General features: G+C 65.8%; 1 protein-coding gene across 1 annotated transcript in view; it reads left to right on the forward strand.

Annotated features, from left to right (window-relative positions):
• The window catches only part of MROH1 (maestro heat like repeat family member 1), a 68550-nt gene extending 54571 nt beyond the window's left edge, over positions 1-13979 (forward strand). The window contains exons 33-46 of the mRNA XM_035012286.1: positions 2329-2571; positions 4131-4201; positions 4832-4986; positions 7728-7893; positions 8454-8650; positions 10951-11088; positions 11332-11446; positions 11728-11874; positions 11973-12161; positions 12464-12619; positions 12689-12823; positions 12907-13009; positions 13090-13155; positions 13630-13979. Of these exons, the coding sequence (XP_034868177.1) occupies positions 2329-2571; positions 4131-4201; positions 4832-4986; positions 7728-7893; positions 8454-8650; positions 10951-11088; positions 11332-11446; positions 11728-11874; positions 11973-12161; positions 12464-12619; positions 12689-12823; positions 12907-13009; positions 13090-13155; positions 13630-13715 (1967 nt within the window). The 3' untranslated portion in view covers positions 13716-13979. The remainder of the gene's footprint in view (positions 1-2328; positions 2572-4130; positions 4202-4831; positions 4987-7727; positions 7894-8453; positions 8651-10950; positions 11089-11331; positions 11447-11727; positions 11875-11972; positions 12162-12463; positions 12620-12688; positions 12824-12906; positions 13010-13089; positions 13156-13629) is intronic.
• The last annotated feature ends 54 nt before the right edge of the window (positions 13980-14033 follow it).

Raw genomic sequence — 14033 nt, forward strand, 5'->3', positions numbered from 1 at the left:
GCTGTCTCTGCTCCCGTCCCCTTGCCCTGCGGGCCTAATAAGGACAAGTTTTTCTCCTCTGATTGAAGACAAGTTAGAATTGGGTACAAGTAACTGCTGAGAAATTGAGGGGGAGGGGGAAGGAAAGGGAAGATGCAGGGGTAAGGTGCAGGGAGCCCTTTGGCGAATGGGCACTGGCTGGGCGCTCTGCCCCAGTACCGGAGAGTCCCGCAGCCGGCTGGCCCAGAGAGGTCATGCCCAGGACGCTCAGGTGCCGCCCGCCTCCTTACGCCCGCACGTTCACCCTGTCACCTCTGCGTCCTCTTGGCGGGAGCTCAGGTGGCTGTCTACGCGGCTCCCAAATGTGCATTGGCAGCAGCTCTGTGTCCACCGTGTGGGTCGACAGACAGGTCTTGTAGGTCTGAGGCAGGCTCCCAGGGCCCGGGGGCTCCTGGACTGCCTGCCCTGTCGTATGCCTGGAAAGCATACGAGCAGAGAACTTGTACACGGCCCTGGGAGTCCCCCCAGAGGTGCACGAGCAGAGCATCCCGCCAGTTCCTGAGCCTCTGGTCCCCACCCGACACCCCACAGGGTGTCATCGTCTCCCAGCAGCACAGAGCACAGCCTTCCAGGGATAAGTCACCCACCTGTGCCCTTGTGTGCAGCGCCTCCCAGTGTTAACATGTGAGGTCATGCGTGTTGTTGCCTCGTTCAGTCACACCTCACTCCTTCCTGCGTGTGCACTGTGGTTCATTCATCCGCCGGCCTCAGTTCCCAGTCTGGGCTGTCTTGACACGAACTGTCAGAGTCCAGGTCCTTCGGACATAAGGGTACGTGTCTGTTGGGGACATACCGGTGGAAGGACCTGGGCCTGCAGGAGAGGCCCGTGTGTAGATGTCCCAGGTGGCCTTCCAGGCAGGGCACAGCTCACCTCCTGCCAGCAGCAAGGAGGGCTCTGGTGTGCCCCATCGTCGTCAACACTGTGATTCCCACTCTTTCTGCTGGGTGTGTCAGGACTTCACGTAAGAGTTCAGTTTGCGCTTCTCCGGTGGCTGATGAAGTTGAACACATTTGTACGTGTTTACTGGCTACTCAGGTGTCCTCCTTCATGAAGACACCAGTGTTCGGGGGCGCCTGGGTGGCTCAGTCATTAAGCGTCTGCCTTCGGCTCAGGTCATGATCCCAGGGTCCTGGGATCGAACCCCACATCAGGCTCCCAGCTCCGCGGGAAGCCTGCTTCTCCCTCTCCTGCTCCCCCTGCTTGTGTTCCCTCTCTCACTGTCTCTCTCTCTCTGTCAGATAAATTAATGGGATCTTTAAAAAAAAAAAAGCACCAGTGTTCTGCCCGTGTCTCTTCTGGGTTGTCTGTGCTTTTCTTTTTTTTTTTTTTTTAAAGATTTTATTTATTTATTTGAGAGAGAGAGAATGAGAGACAGAGAGCATGAGAGGGAGGAGGGTCAGAGGGAGAAGCAGACCCCCCGCCGAGCAGGGAGCCCGATGCAGGACTCGATCCCGGGACTCCAGGATCATGACCTGAGCCGAAGGCAGTCGCCCAACCAACTGAGCCACCCAGGCGCCCCTATGTGCTTTTCTTATTGATTGTGGAAGTACTTTATATGTTCTGAATATGAGTTCTCCGTTGGAGGCAGACACAGACGTATGCATATGCATATATCACAAACGCCTTCTCAGGAATGAACAGGAATTTGTTGATGGAGAAGATGAAAGAGCACTGGGCAGGGCCATGTGACAAGGGAGCTGTGTGGTGACACCTCGTCCGGCACTCGGCACAGGGCTGCAGGGCTGCAGTGGGCGTGGAGGTGTTGGCAGAGTCTGGACTTGGGAGGAGAGCTGCGGCAGGAGTGGGGGAAGAGGGCACAGCTGTGATGGGGTTTGCTGGGTGAAGGTCTGGATTTTATTCTGCATTCAGCGGGGCTCCCCAGGATTTGAGTGGTAGGAGGTGCCGTAGGCCCTGTGTGAGTGAGGCAGGTGGACCAGACCGGAAGCAGCGGCCGCCGGTGTTCCTGGTGAGTGCACACAGGCTGCATCCTGTTTACCCGCTCATCTGTCCGGGGACACTCGAGTTGCTTCCACCTCTTGGCTGTTGCAAGTAATGCAGTGAATGTGCATGTACAGGGGTCTCTTTGTGATCTCGCTTTACGTTCTTTGGGTGAACGAACACCCAGGAGCGGGGTTACTGGATCATACCGTAGCTCTGTTAATTTTCTGAGGAGCTGCCAGGCTGTTCCGCACAGTGGCTAGTTTGCACGCCCACCGAGAGTGCACACGGGCCCGTTTCTCCACATCTCCGCCAACGCTTGTTACCTGTCTTGGGCGTTTTGACACTAGCCATCCTGCTGGGTGTGAGGTGGGACTTCCTAATGGTTTTGACGGGGCGCCATCCGCAGGCTCCTAAGCTCGTGGTGGTGGAAGGCGGAGAAGGGCCTTCTGTGGGTCGCAGGGAATGTGCCGGGGAAGCCAAGGGAACAGGACAGACTGGACTCACACGACATGGGGCTAGCGGCAATGCCGACCCTGCGGTAGAGTCGCCCGTGGCCCGGCGGCTCTTCTCCAAGGCCTTTGCCAAGAGAGGTGGAAACAGACGTCCACACGAAGACTCTAGATGCTCACAGCAGTGTTATCCATAATGGCCAAAAAATGGACACAACCCAAACGTCTGTCAATAGACATAAATAAAATGTGTCCTACCCATACACCGAACGACGATTCGGCAAACCGAGAGGAGTGAAGCCCCGAAACACCTGACATGTGGATGAACCCTGAAAATGTGGTGCAAGATGAAAGAAACGAGTCACCAAAGGCCACACGGTGTGTGAGTCCATTGCTCTGGCGTCCAGAGCAGGCGAGTCCATGGGGACGGACAGACGGTGGGCTGGTGGCCACCAGGGGCGGGGGGGGTGGCTAATGATACGAGGTTTCTTTGGGGGGCGATGGAAATGTTCTCGGATGGATGGTGGTGATGGTTGCACAACCCTGTGAACACCGTAAAGACCACTGAGTTGCATACACAGCGGGTGGGCTCTGTGTGGAGAAACCACGGAGCAGGAGAGCGCGAGAAGGCGTGGGGCTGGTAAAGGTGAGACAGGAACTGCCTGGAAGGTATAGGGCGTGCGGGCCAAGCCCCACATGGTGGGCCGTCGGAACGCTGACCCCCCATCCTGGGACAGGACAGGCCCGGCTCACCCCAGCCCCACCCTGGGACCTGCCGCCATGTACTCCAGGGCTCTAGCTGCTGAACAAAATATGTAGAACCAAGGAAAACATCAGAGAAGGTAGATAAAGCCACTGAAACAATTCGAAGGAAATCCCTCTGACAAGCAGAGAACCAACATCCAAAGTGAGCAAAGGAAGAGAAGCAGCTTGCTCCCGTGTGCTGGAGAGCCCGCCCCGAAGCCGCCAGACTCGCCAACATGACGGTGGGAGGGATGCAAAAGTCAGGTGGACTGACAGCACAGTCGCAGCCGAGAGCATGTGCGAGGCGCGTGTCCGGGCCAAGAGCCCGGGAGAACGGAGCGTGTTCAGCAGTGAGCTCGGATGGGAGGTCCTGTGGACGTGACTGCACCCAGCGGGTGTGGGAAACACCGCTCCTGGCTCAACACGTCCTCACTGCCGTCCTCACTGCCGGAACTCCCCTCGGCCGGCGTGTGGAGGACGCGGTTTCCTGTGGCAACTGGCGGCTCCCGTGGACCTGGGGCGGGGCCGGGCGGGGGGCCCCAGCTGGTGGGGCGTAGGAGGCAGAGAGGGCCAGGTCAGTGGGAGGACGACCCTGGCGTGAGTGCCGCTTCACAGGCTGCTAATCCACTTTCTGTACCCACAAGTCCTTTGAGAAATGGCAGTGACACCCCCCCGCCCCCCGCGGCCCAGGTAGGGACCTGTGCCCCCCCCGACCCAGGCACATGGCCTCCCACGCCCTCTCCCCAGCCTTGTCCCCAACATGCCGTTGCAAGATGCTCCACCGCACAAGCAGGCGTGGGCCTGGCCTGGAACGTTCCACCGTCAGAGCCGTGGCCAGGCCCTTCCTGCTGCTCCTGCCGCCCGGGCGTCCAGGGGGTGGCGGCGCACACGGTCTGCGGGCTGCCCCCGTCCGGGGCACTGTGTGCCTGCAGCTGTCTGGTCTGCTGTCCTCTCAGGCTGGCTCTGGCAGCCGCGGATCGCGGTGCTGGGGGCCGCCACCCCCTCCCCGTGGGCCCAGGGACCCACGGTGACGCCATGCCCAGAATAGGACTAGGGTGGGCCCGAGGCACAGGCTGCCTGCAGTCGCACTCTGCCCGCCCCTTCTTGTACCCGATGGCCCCTCTGGCTTCTGGGACCACAGCAGCCTGCCCGCCCTGCCCAGCCATGGCCCAAGAACCAGTGTCCGCTTCCTGGTCCTCCCTGCCCTGGCGCACCGCTCACCTCCTCCTCGCCAGGCGAGGGCGCTGTGTGTGCCGTCCCAGGGGCCAGAGGCCGGTTTCCCTTCCCCGGGGGGGTGAGGGCCCCGCAGGGGCTGGTGGCCTCCATGCACACCCCACTGGCCGCCGCCTCCCGTGCCCTGCGTGCCCCCCAGACCGCTGCCCCGTGCGCACGTCGTGCCCCCTCCACCCCTGGCGGGCCTCTCGGGTGCTGTCGCTTCCCACATGGAATCTCGGTCCTCGGGCCAGGACCACGGCGTCTCCGCCCGGGGGCGCCAGCCTCTCGCCTTCTCCCTTTGTGGGGTTTCCCTCCCCATGGCCCCGGCGAGTGGGGCTCACAGCCAGCCGCCCTCCGCAGGCCCCCTGCTCTGGTGGCGCTGGAATGGCTCTGGGTGTGGGTGTGTGCCCGGGGCCTGACCTCCGTGGCCCCTTGCCCGCAGGTGCCCGAGATCGTGAGCGTGCTCCGCTCAAAGCTGCAGGAGACACGGGAGGAGTACGTCCTGCAGGCTGCACGGCACAGCGTGTACCTCCTAGCGTCCCAGCACTGCGCCGCCGTGGTGTCCAGCCTCCTGGGCAGCCCGCTGCCCTTTGACAGGTACGTGGCACCTGCCAGCCTGCCGGGGGGCGGGATGGGACTCCTGCTGCCAGGGCTCCAAGCCAAGGCCCGGCCCAGACACAGGACCTGAGGGTCCCGCCTGTTGCTAGCCCCTCGGCTTTCTGTGCCCCAGCTTGCCCTCTGCGGGGCACGCGCCATCGTGTGTGAGCAGACCCCGTCCTCCGCTGGGGAAGGGTCCCCCCGCTTGCACTCCCAGCAACCCTCAAAGGAGAGGGTCTCTCTCTGCCCGAGGCCTGTGCCCTGGGCCCGCCGTCGCTGTTGGGCGAGGTCTCTGACCTCCCATGCTGGGCTCCTCACCTGCCCCGTGGGGTGGTCCGCGCAGCCCCCTACCCCAGCCGGCAGGTGCTCTCCGTCTGCACCGTGCACGCTCCTCTCCCTGACTCGCGTCGGCTGTGTCTTTGCTGAGGCTCTTGGAGGTGTGCGCCTGGTCAGGACGCCGCTCTTCCTCGCGGGCGCCTCCGGCCTCAGGGTATCTCTTCTAACGTCCTGTCCCCATCGACCTTTCTTTGTCCACCTCGCCTTCCGGCGTAAATGGCTGCATTTCACCGCTGTTGTGGCGGGAGTCCAGCCCCCGCCTGGGACTTCTCTGTCTCCCGTCTTCTTTCTTGATCTTTCTTGTCTCTTTTGAGCTTATCAGGGCCTTTTTTATGAATTTATTTTCCCCTGAATCAGTTCGGAAGTCGTACCCGCTGTTTCTGTTCTTCTAGCAGCTGCCCTGAGAGTGACCCCGTGTGCGCAGAGCCCGGCTCACGAGCACCTCCCTTCGGGCGGCCTGGGCCTTGGCACGTGGGGCTCCCCCGCCCCTCCTCACGGACACGGAAGGGTCTGGCTGTGGCCGGCGGACCGTCAGGAGCGCCGCGCCCGTGTGCACCCACCGCTTGGCTCTCCGCTCCTCCCTTTGCTTCTCCTTTCACGGAGGCCCCAGATGGGGGCAGGGAAGGTGTCCACCCCCCAGTAGTGCCCGCGTGCCCCTAGCTTGAAGCTCCCTGGTGTCCCAGCATCTGACTGCGGCCACCAGACGTGCGCTTGGCTCCATCTTGAACTCCGATAATAGAATCAGTGTAGAAAGGGTCACCCGGCAGTCTTCTGGCTTCCTTGACGAAGCGCTCTGTCGGGGGTGCACATGTTGCGGGGTCGCTGCAGGCAGCTCCCACCCCCATTTATGCCCAGGAGCGAAACTGTCCCAGCCCAGGGGTCTGCACGCTGCAGCCGCGGGCCAGATCCGGCCGGCCACCTGTTTTTGTCCAAACTGTGAGCTCACGATGGGCTTTAAACTTACGAGTGGTTAGGAAAGAAAACAGTACTACTTCATGAGTCGTGAAAATCATACGTAATTAAAATCTGTCCGTAAGCAAAGTTATTGGAACACGGCGCGCCCGTTTGCTTCCACGTCGGTGTCTCTGGTCGCTTTTGCTCAACAAGGGCAGAGTGACGGGTCCACGGAGGCCACGTGTCCGGGGTCAGAAGTGTGTGGTTCCCCGGCCTGGGTGCAGGTGGGCGGTGGATGGGGCTCCCCAGCAGCCAGGCCCCGTGCCTCCCCCGTGTCCCCATCAACGCGGCACATCCTCACCTCCTGCTGGGCCCCCACACCGCGCTGCTCGGGGCGGCGCCCATGGCACGTGTCACTTTCCTTCAGCTGCAGTCAGTCCCCCGGCGTGTCCTCGGTGAGGGTCTGCAGGCTCCACCGTTCGCCCGGGTGCTCTCCTTGCATGCTCCCTAGAGTCGGGATTCTAGTTTGGCAGGTCCCTCCGTGCGCGGAAGGTGACACATCGCTGTCTCCGGGCTCCTGCGAGTTCTGAAGGGCGGGCGGGGGGCCGGGGCCAGCTAGCCGCTGGGCCGCTTGAGTCCATGGGCGTCTGTCCTCGGTCCTGCACGCTTCCCAGCCTCTTCCTCTTGGAGCCTCTCCGTCCCCTGCTTCACCTCTCCGTCCCTCACGGCTCCTGCGCTGAGTTCGAGAGGACTTGTTCCTGTCACTGTCCCCTTCGTCGTGAGCGCAGGTGCGCTGAGGTGGCCCCAGATCCCTGGTCTCCTTTCTGAAGGGTTGCAGCTGCTTTCACAGTTGCTTATCGATTCTTAGAATCTCCAGTTCCCACTAGATGTTTGAAGCGTGTCGTTTCTCCGCGAGCACAGGAAGCGGGGTTGCGGGCGCCTGGGCGGCTCAGGTCATGTTCCCAGCTCATCAGAGAGTCTGCTCCTCTCTCTCCCCACTCCCCCTGCTTGTGTTCCCTCTCTCGCTGTGTCTCTCTCTGACAGTGAGAGAGGGAACACAAGCAGGGGGCAGTGGGAGAGGGAGGAGCAGGCTCCCCGCGGAGCAGGGAGCCCGATGTGGGGCTCGATCCCAGGACCCTAGGATCATGACCTGAGCCGAAGGCAGACGCTTAACGACTGAGCCACCCAAGCACCCTAAATAAATGAAATCTTAAAAAAAAAAAGTCGTGCTCACAGGGCCTGGTTCGCACGGTTCGCTCTGGCCGTGTGCTTCTGGCAGCTCCCAGGGGCCCAGGGGTCCAGGGCCCGTGTTCAGGCCGCGACGGTTCCGCCTGCCCTCTGTTGCTGGCCACTCGGCTCCCAGACTCCCGGGGGCAGGGGCGGGTTCTTTGGGATGCGAGGTCAGGGTGCTGTTTCCCGGCCGGCTGGGGTGGAGGCTCGTGGGCGCGTCCGGGGCCGTGGCGTGGCGCCGGCGGTGGCCTGGAGGTGACTGGCCTTCCACCCTGCTCCAGCCACACCTGTATCCTGTGGCGGGCGCTGGCCGTGGAGCCCGGCCTCACCACGCAGGTCCTGGGGCTGCTCCTGGAGAAGATGAGCAGGGACGTGCCGTTCAAGGAGACCCGGGCCTTCCTGCTGAGCAGCTCTCCGGGCCGCGTGGCCACGCTGCTGCCCCTTGCGGTGAGTGGGGCCCCACGCAGCCTTCTCCCTGCTTGTTGCGCAGGCCGGTGAGGGGCCGTGTTGCTGCTGGTGGGAGGAGCCCTCCGGTGGCCTGGGCGCCACCCCTCAGGCACCTGGCAGCTCACGGGGGTGCCGGAGCCAGCCCCGCCTGGAGCCCGGCTCGTAAAGGCCCCACAGGTGTTGGTCCCCAAGGGAAACGACTCCGTTTCATCCTGCGGAAAAAAGTAAGCCTGGCTTGGCAACGTTTCCAGCAGTAAAGCAGCTGTGAGAATTTCCTCCTCCTCCTGCTGTGGAACCGAGCGCAGATGGTGGGAGGCCTGTCCCCGGGGGGGTCACACTGCCCTTGTGGCGGCCTCCTGGCCTCCCGCCCCTGACGGCCAAGCCGGGCTGCGGCCCCGGTCCCGTCTATGCCCAGCCCTCCCCGGGGCCGAGAGCTCCACGCACGCGGGGTACATGCCCGCAGGGGCTGCGGGCTGGCCCGGTTTTGGGGTGCAGGGCCCAGCCTTCACCACAGCCGGCCCCCGGGGGAGGGGTGAGCCTGAAGCGGCCCCTGTCCCCAGGCCACGTGTGCGCTGTATGAGGTCATGAGCGTGCTGGCGTCCGGGCCCGCGGTGCTTGAACTCTACCCACAGCTGTTCACGGCTCTCCTGCTGCGCGTCGGCTGCACGGTGGGCGTCGTGCTGCCACGGACGCTGCAGGCCAAGGAGAGAAGGAGCGCGGGCTCCGCTCCGGCCCCCAGGAGCCTCGAGCCCTGCAGGTAACCGGGTCCTCGCCTGCTGCCCCCAGCACCGCTGCGTGTGAGCGTGTGCGAGGCTGCCCGGCACCCTCCCGGCGGCGAGGGACGGGACGGGACAGGAGGGGCGGGCCAGGCGCTGGGGGCTTGGCTCAGGAGCCACTTCGTGCCTGGGGCGCTGGCACCTCCCCCCTTGATGATGCCCCAGGTCGCGCGGGTCTGGGATGGGGGCTGGGGGGGAGGCAGCTCCTCTCCGTGGGGTGGTGCTGGCTTCCGGCAGGCCTGCGGGGGCTCGTGCGACACTCAGGTAGGTCCAGTCCTGCCTCCTTTTGAAGATGGAGCTGTGGGGAGTGTTTGGGGTGCAGGTGGGGCGTGGGGTGAGCCGCCACCTGCAGCCCCGCGTCCTCTACCCCATCAGGGCCACACCTTCAGACAGAAGTTTCCTGCGAGGCGGGCAGACCCCCAGCCGTGCGGGGAGGGCTCGGCACCAGCCCCACAGCGCCGGCCTGCGCAGCCACCCTCCCTCGCAGCTCCTGCTGGGGTTTGGATCCTTGTGGTCTCTGCCAAGTGGGCCCTGGGTCCTGGGGCGGCGCTTGAGGGGAGCTGGTAGGCAGGGCTTCGGCAGCTGAGGCATCGGCCTGCCCGTCCTGGGCCTGCCGTGGAGGCACCTCAGGGCTCCAGACAACTGCCCGGGGCCACAGGGCGACAGAGGAAGCCCGAGTGACGATGAGCTCAGGCTGCCTCCCGACGCGTTGCAGGCCCGCGGGGTCAGAAGCGGCCCTCGGTGGGGGACGGACGGCATCCGCCCGCCCCCTCCCCACCGCGGAGCCACCACTCACACACCGTCTGGCAGAGGCCGCTCTCCAGAGTCGCCTGGTCCTGCACAGACCACGCGGAAAATGTGAATGGACTGGCAGATGCCACCGGACCGGCCCTGGGCCTTGCACGCTGACTCCCCTCCATGGCCTGGGAGCTGTAGGGCTACAGGCCCCAAAACCCCACCAAGGGTCCCCAGCTGCCACCCCTGAGCTGAGACGTGTGCAGGGCCAGGGACGGGTCTAGAAGTCGGACCACAGGAAAGGCCACATCTGTAAGAATCCTGGGCAGCAGGGTGGACAGGCCAGGGAGGCACCCTTATCTAAACCGTTGAGGTGCTTCTCGGCCACACCTGCATCTCCGCACGTCAGACTTGTCCTGACGCCAGAAACGGCCCTAAACGAGCCGTCTCGGTCACAGGTAGAGCACCTGCCGCCGGCGGAGCACCCCAACGCTGAGGCCGGGACCCGGCTGGGTCACATGCGCTGCCCCGGGGCGGGGTCTCGTGTGTGAGGTGGCCACACGGGGGGAGGTCATCGCCAGGGCCAAGGTGCTGTGGCCCCAGGGCCCCCCGTGTGTGGTCCCACAGCCCTGGTGAGCGCGCTTTGGGCCCCAGGCTTTGCTGAGGTTCTGCCGGGTGCCGGGCCGATGCTTGCTGTCCCCCGAGAGCCAGGCCTGTGGGGTCCCACCCCCTTACAGCCCCGAATGCTTCTGCCTGAGCTGGGGGAGAGGCAGATGCTAAATCCCAGCTGGGCCCTGGTGCCTCCGGCCCCTCCTGCGAGGCAGACAGGAGAAGCAGGTGCCTGCAGGGCTGGGTGAGGGCGGCGGGTACGGTTGCACCTGCCGTCCCACCCGTGCCGGAGCCTGTAGAGGGCGCTGGGCGCGCCCCACCAGCTGCCCCAGCTCCTGGCCCCACCCTGGCCCCTGGGCACGGGGGGGTGTCTTTCTCACCTGCCCAGAGCCCCATCTGCCATCCCTTCCCTGGGCTCTGGGGTCTCCCGGGGAGGGTATGGCTGTGCCCATGTGAGCGGGGGCTTCCGAGGTGCAGAACAGACTGCATGGGGGCCCACCGCCCTCGGGTGCCTGGACCCTGGGACCCTGCTCCACCAGCCGCCCACATCAGGTCCCCCCTTGATGATGCCCCAGGTTGCGCGGGGGGCGCTCGTCCAAAGGCCCCGCACAAGTGAGACCCTGACCTGCCTTTGGCTTCGCTTTTTTCGACAACTTTCCATGTTCCTTTTTTTTCATTTCTTATTTTAATTACATGGAGGTCTTCGAGGCAAGTGAAATACCTGTAGGTCGTTACCCTAACAGTGCTGTGGGGCCTTGGGGACACTGCCTGCAGCGAGCCCCCACCGGCCCGTTGTGGGGGGAGGGGTGGCCAGAGGGCCCAAAGCCGCCTCGTGGTGCCCAGCTTGAGGGGAGAGAGCCCGAGGGCCCCCCGGAGGGTGCTGCTGGCAGGGCACAGGCCAGGCAGCCCCCGGATCCATGCCCGCGTGTCCCCGCAGCTCTGCCGTGGACGCTCTGCAGGCCGTGCTCCTTCGGGGCGGCAACGAGGAGGTGGTGCAGCGCATGGAGCTGGAGGGAGGCTGGCGGCTGCTCGGGACCTCGGCGGGGCACGAGGAGGGGGTCGCCCGGCTGGCCAGGTTCAGTTCGGGCCACGTTTGGGGCACATGGGAGGCTACCGGAGGCGGCCGTGGGGTCCGGCTGTGTTGCCGATTTGGGGGCGGGGGCCTTTATGGAGGCCTGGTGAGGTGGCCGAGGAGGGCTTGGCGGCCGGATGGGAGGCAGGGGCAGCCCTCACGTCCGCGTGGGAGTTGGCTCGCGGGGAGCTGCGGGGCAGGCCGAGGCCCCGGCACTCACACTGTGCGGCTGGCCCCCTTCCCTAGCGCCATGGCCAAGTTTGCCGGCCCCCGGCTGCCCCTGGTGATGAAGGAGCTCGTGTGCACACAGAGCAGCGCGTATGAGATCCAGCGGGTCACCTCCACGGGATTCCTGGCCGAGGTAGCGGCCTGCCGCGGGGCCTGGGGGGCGGGGGACGCCCAGTGGGGGGAGGCCTCGGCTGTGCCGGCCGTGCCGGGCCCCCCGCGGGGACGGGCCCTCCGCCTGGGCCCCAAGCCTCCCTTGGCAGCCCCCCTGTGGCTGACCGTGCCAAAAACCTGCCCAAAACGTGCCCGGGGTCAGGAGGCGGAGCGAACAGGGCCTCTGCCCGTCCGACTGGGCCAGGGTGGGGACAGGCCCCTGGGGTCAGAGGCGGGGGGCGGTCACAGCTCCTCTGCCTCCAGCTGCTCAGCAGCAGCGTCGCGGACGACCTCCTGCTGCTGGAGCCCCTGCTGCACAACTTGGCGGCCCGGCAGAAGGACCCGTGTGCCAGCGTGCGGCGGCTGGTGCTCCGAGGCCTGGCCAACATTGCTTCCGGCTCCCCGGACAAGGTGGGCGGTGGGCATGGGCGTGGCCCAGTGGGTGGCACCATGGGGGCAGGGCTCCGCGCCCTGGGGACACAGCTGAGGGCGCCCCCCTCCCCCACCAGGTGCGGGCCCACGGCCCCCAGCTCCTGACAGCTGTGATCGGCGGGCTGGACGACAGGGACGACCCTCACAGCCTGGTGGCCCTGGAGGCCATGGTGGGCCTTGCAAGGCTGTTGGACCTGGCGGAGCCCCAGGACCTGCGCCCCTTGCTGCTGCATGTCGCCATCCGTATCCGGCCCTTCTTCGACAGCGTAGGCTGGCCCGGGCATGGGGGCACCGAGAGGCCTGGCCGCACCCCCCGCCCCGAGCCTCGAGCCCCGGCTCTACCCTGCTCCACCCTGCTCCCTGGGCCCCGCCCCCGCAGACCCTCTGGCGTGCAGGGCCGGGGTCCTGGCCTCGAGCTGCCCCAGCGCCCCCTGGCACGGCCCCCGTCTCGTGAGGGCTCGTTCCTTCCCGCCCCAGGTGCCCAAGACACAGGGACGAGGAGGGTGGCGCAGGGAAGGGGCCCGAGGCCGCACTGGCTGACCCCGGCTCCTCCACCCCCACCCGCCAGGAGAAGATGGAGCTCCGTTCCGCCTCCATCCGCCTCTTCGGGCACCTGAACAAGGCCTGCCACGGGGGCTGTGCGGACACGTTCCTGGAGCAGGTGGTTGGCGGGCTGGTGCCCCTGCTGCTGCACCTGCGGGACCCCCAGGCCCCCGTGACCAGCGTGAGTCTCTAAAGGGCACGGGTGGGCCAGGCCCGGCTCACGCAGGGGGGCTCACCGGATGTCCCACAGGCCTGCAGGTTCGCCCTGCGCATGAGCGGCCCCAACCTCAAGTGTGAGCAGCTGGCGGCCGCCCTGCAGCAGCACCTCCAGGACGGGCGGGGCCTGCACTTCGGAGAGTTCCTCAACTGCACCTGCAAGCTCCTGGTGAGGCCCGCAGCCTGGGGGGCGGGGCGGGGCGGGCGGGGCGGGGCGGGGCGGGCCTGCCCGGGCTCACGGCCTCTCTGCAGATGCACCACTTCCCAGACCTGCTGGGCCGCCTGGTGAGCACCAGCCTGTTCTACTTCAAGAGCAGCTGGGAGGATGTCCGCGCTGCCGCCCCCATGCTCACAGGTGAGCGGCGCCCCTCGGGCCCCTTCTACCTGCGCTGGACCCCGCCCCCGCCCCGCCCCTGACCCCGCCCCTGCCCACAGGGTTCCTGGTGCTGCACGTGGAGGCCGAGCACCGGCCACAGGTGGACCTGGAGCAGCTCACGACAGGTGAGCCCCGGGCACGTCCCCGCCCCCACCCCCCAACCTGTCGGGCTGCATGGGGCCTCACTGACCTGTGGGCACCGGGGGGACTAAGTGATTTTCCTGGATTTCAAGGATTTTTCCCCTGTCACTGGTGACCTCATCGTCTCTAGTAATTCACGGAAACTTCTTAACTGTTCCAAAAGAGCTTAAAAAACACTAAAAAAGGAAAAACTATCTTTCCGTTGGCTCCCAGGCGCTCCCGGCAGAGGCCTGTCTTAGGAGGGCGGTGGGCGGGTGGCCCCCGCACAGGGCGGGAGGGGGGGTGCACCATGGGGTCCTGGCCCCCCAGGCGCGGTGCACCGGGCGAGGATGGGCGCAGCGCGAGCTGAGGCTGGGTGGCGGGGTGTTGGCAGGGGCCCCGGGCTCAGGCCGCTCTCCAGAGGGCGCGCAGGCAGTCCGTGGCAGCGGCCCCCTGCCCCCCTGCCCCCTGCCCCCCAGCGCTCCAGCTGCTGCTCAAGGACCCAGCCCCCCTGGTGCGCATGAAGGCCGCCGAGACGCTGGGCCGCCTGGTGAAGTTCGCCTGAGGCTCCCACAGCAGCACCATCCCTACAAGCGGCAGGGGCCTGGGCCTGAACCCCAAGATGGGGCCCTGAGGGGCCCCCTGCCGGAGACGGAGCGGGGAGCTGCCGGCGCCCCTGCCACGAGTCGAACGCCTGCCCTTCTGGAGGAGGCCGCTGGAGGCCACTGTGGGGGGCGGGGGGGCAAGCTGCTGTACCCCCCACTCCCGTCTCCAATAAAGCCATTGGCTCCTCAGCAGGTGGCTTGGGAGTGCAAGGACCTAGCCTATCCGTGGGGGGCAGGGCAGCCGGGAGCCGCTGCACCCCGTTTAGGAAGGCCCCACG

Source organism: Mirounga leonina, unplaced genomic scaffold (assembly GCF_011800145.1).
Source record: "Mirounga leonina isolate KUSES-001 unplaced genomic scaffold, KU_Mleo_1.0 Mir_165, whole genome shotgun sequence".
NCBI classification, from domain to species: Eukaryota; Metazoa; Chordata; class Mammalia; order Carnivora; family Phocidae; genus Mirounga; species Mirounga leonina.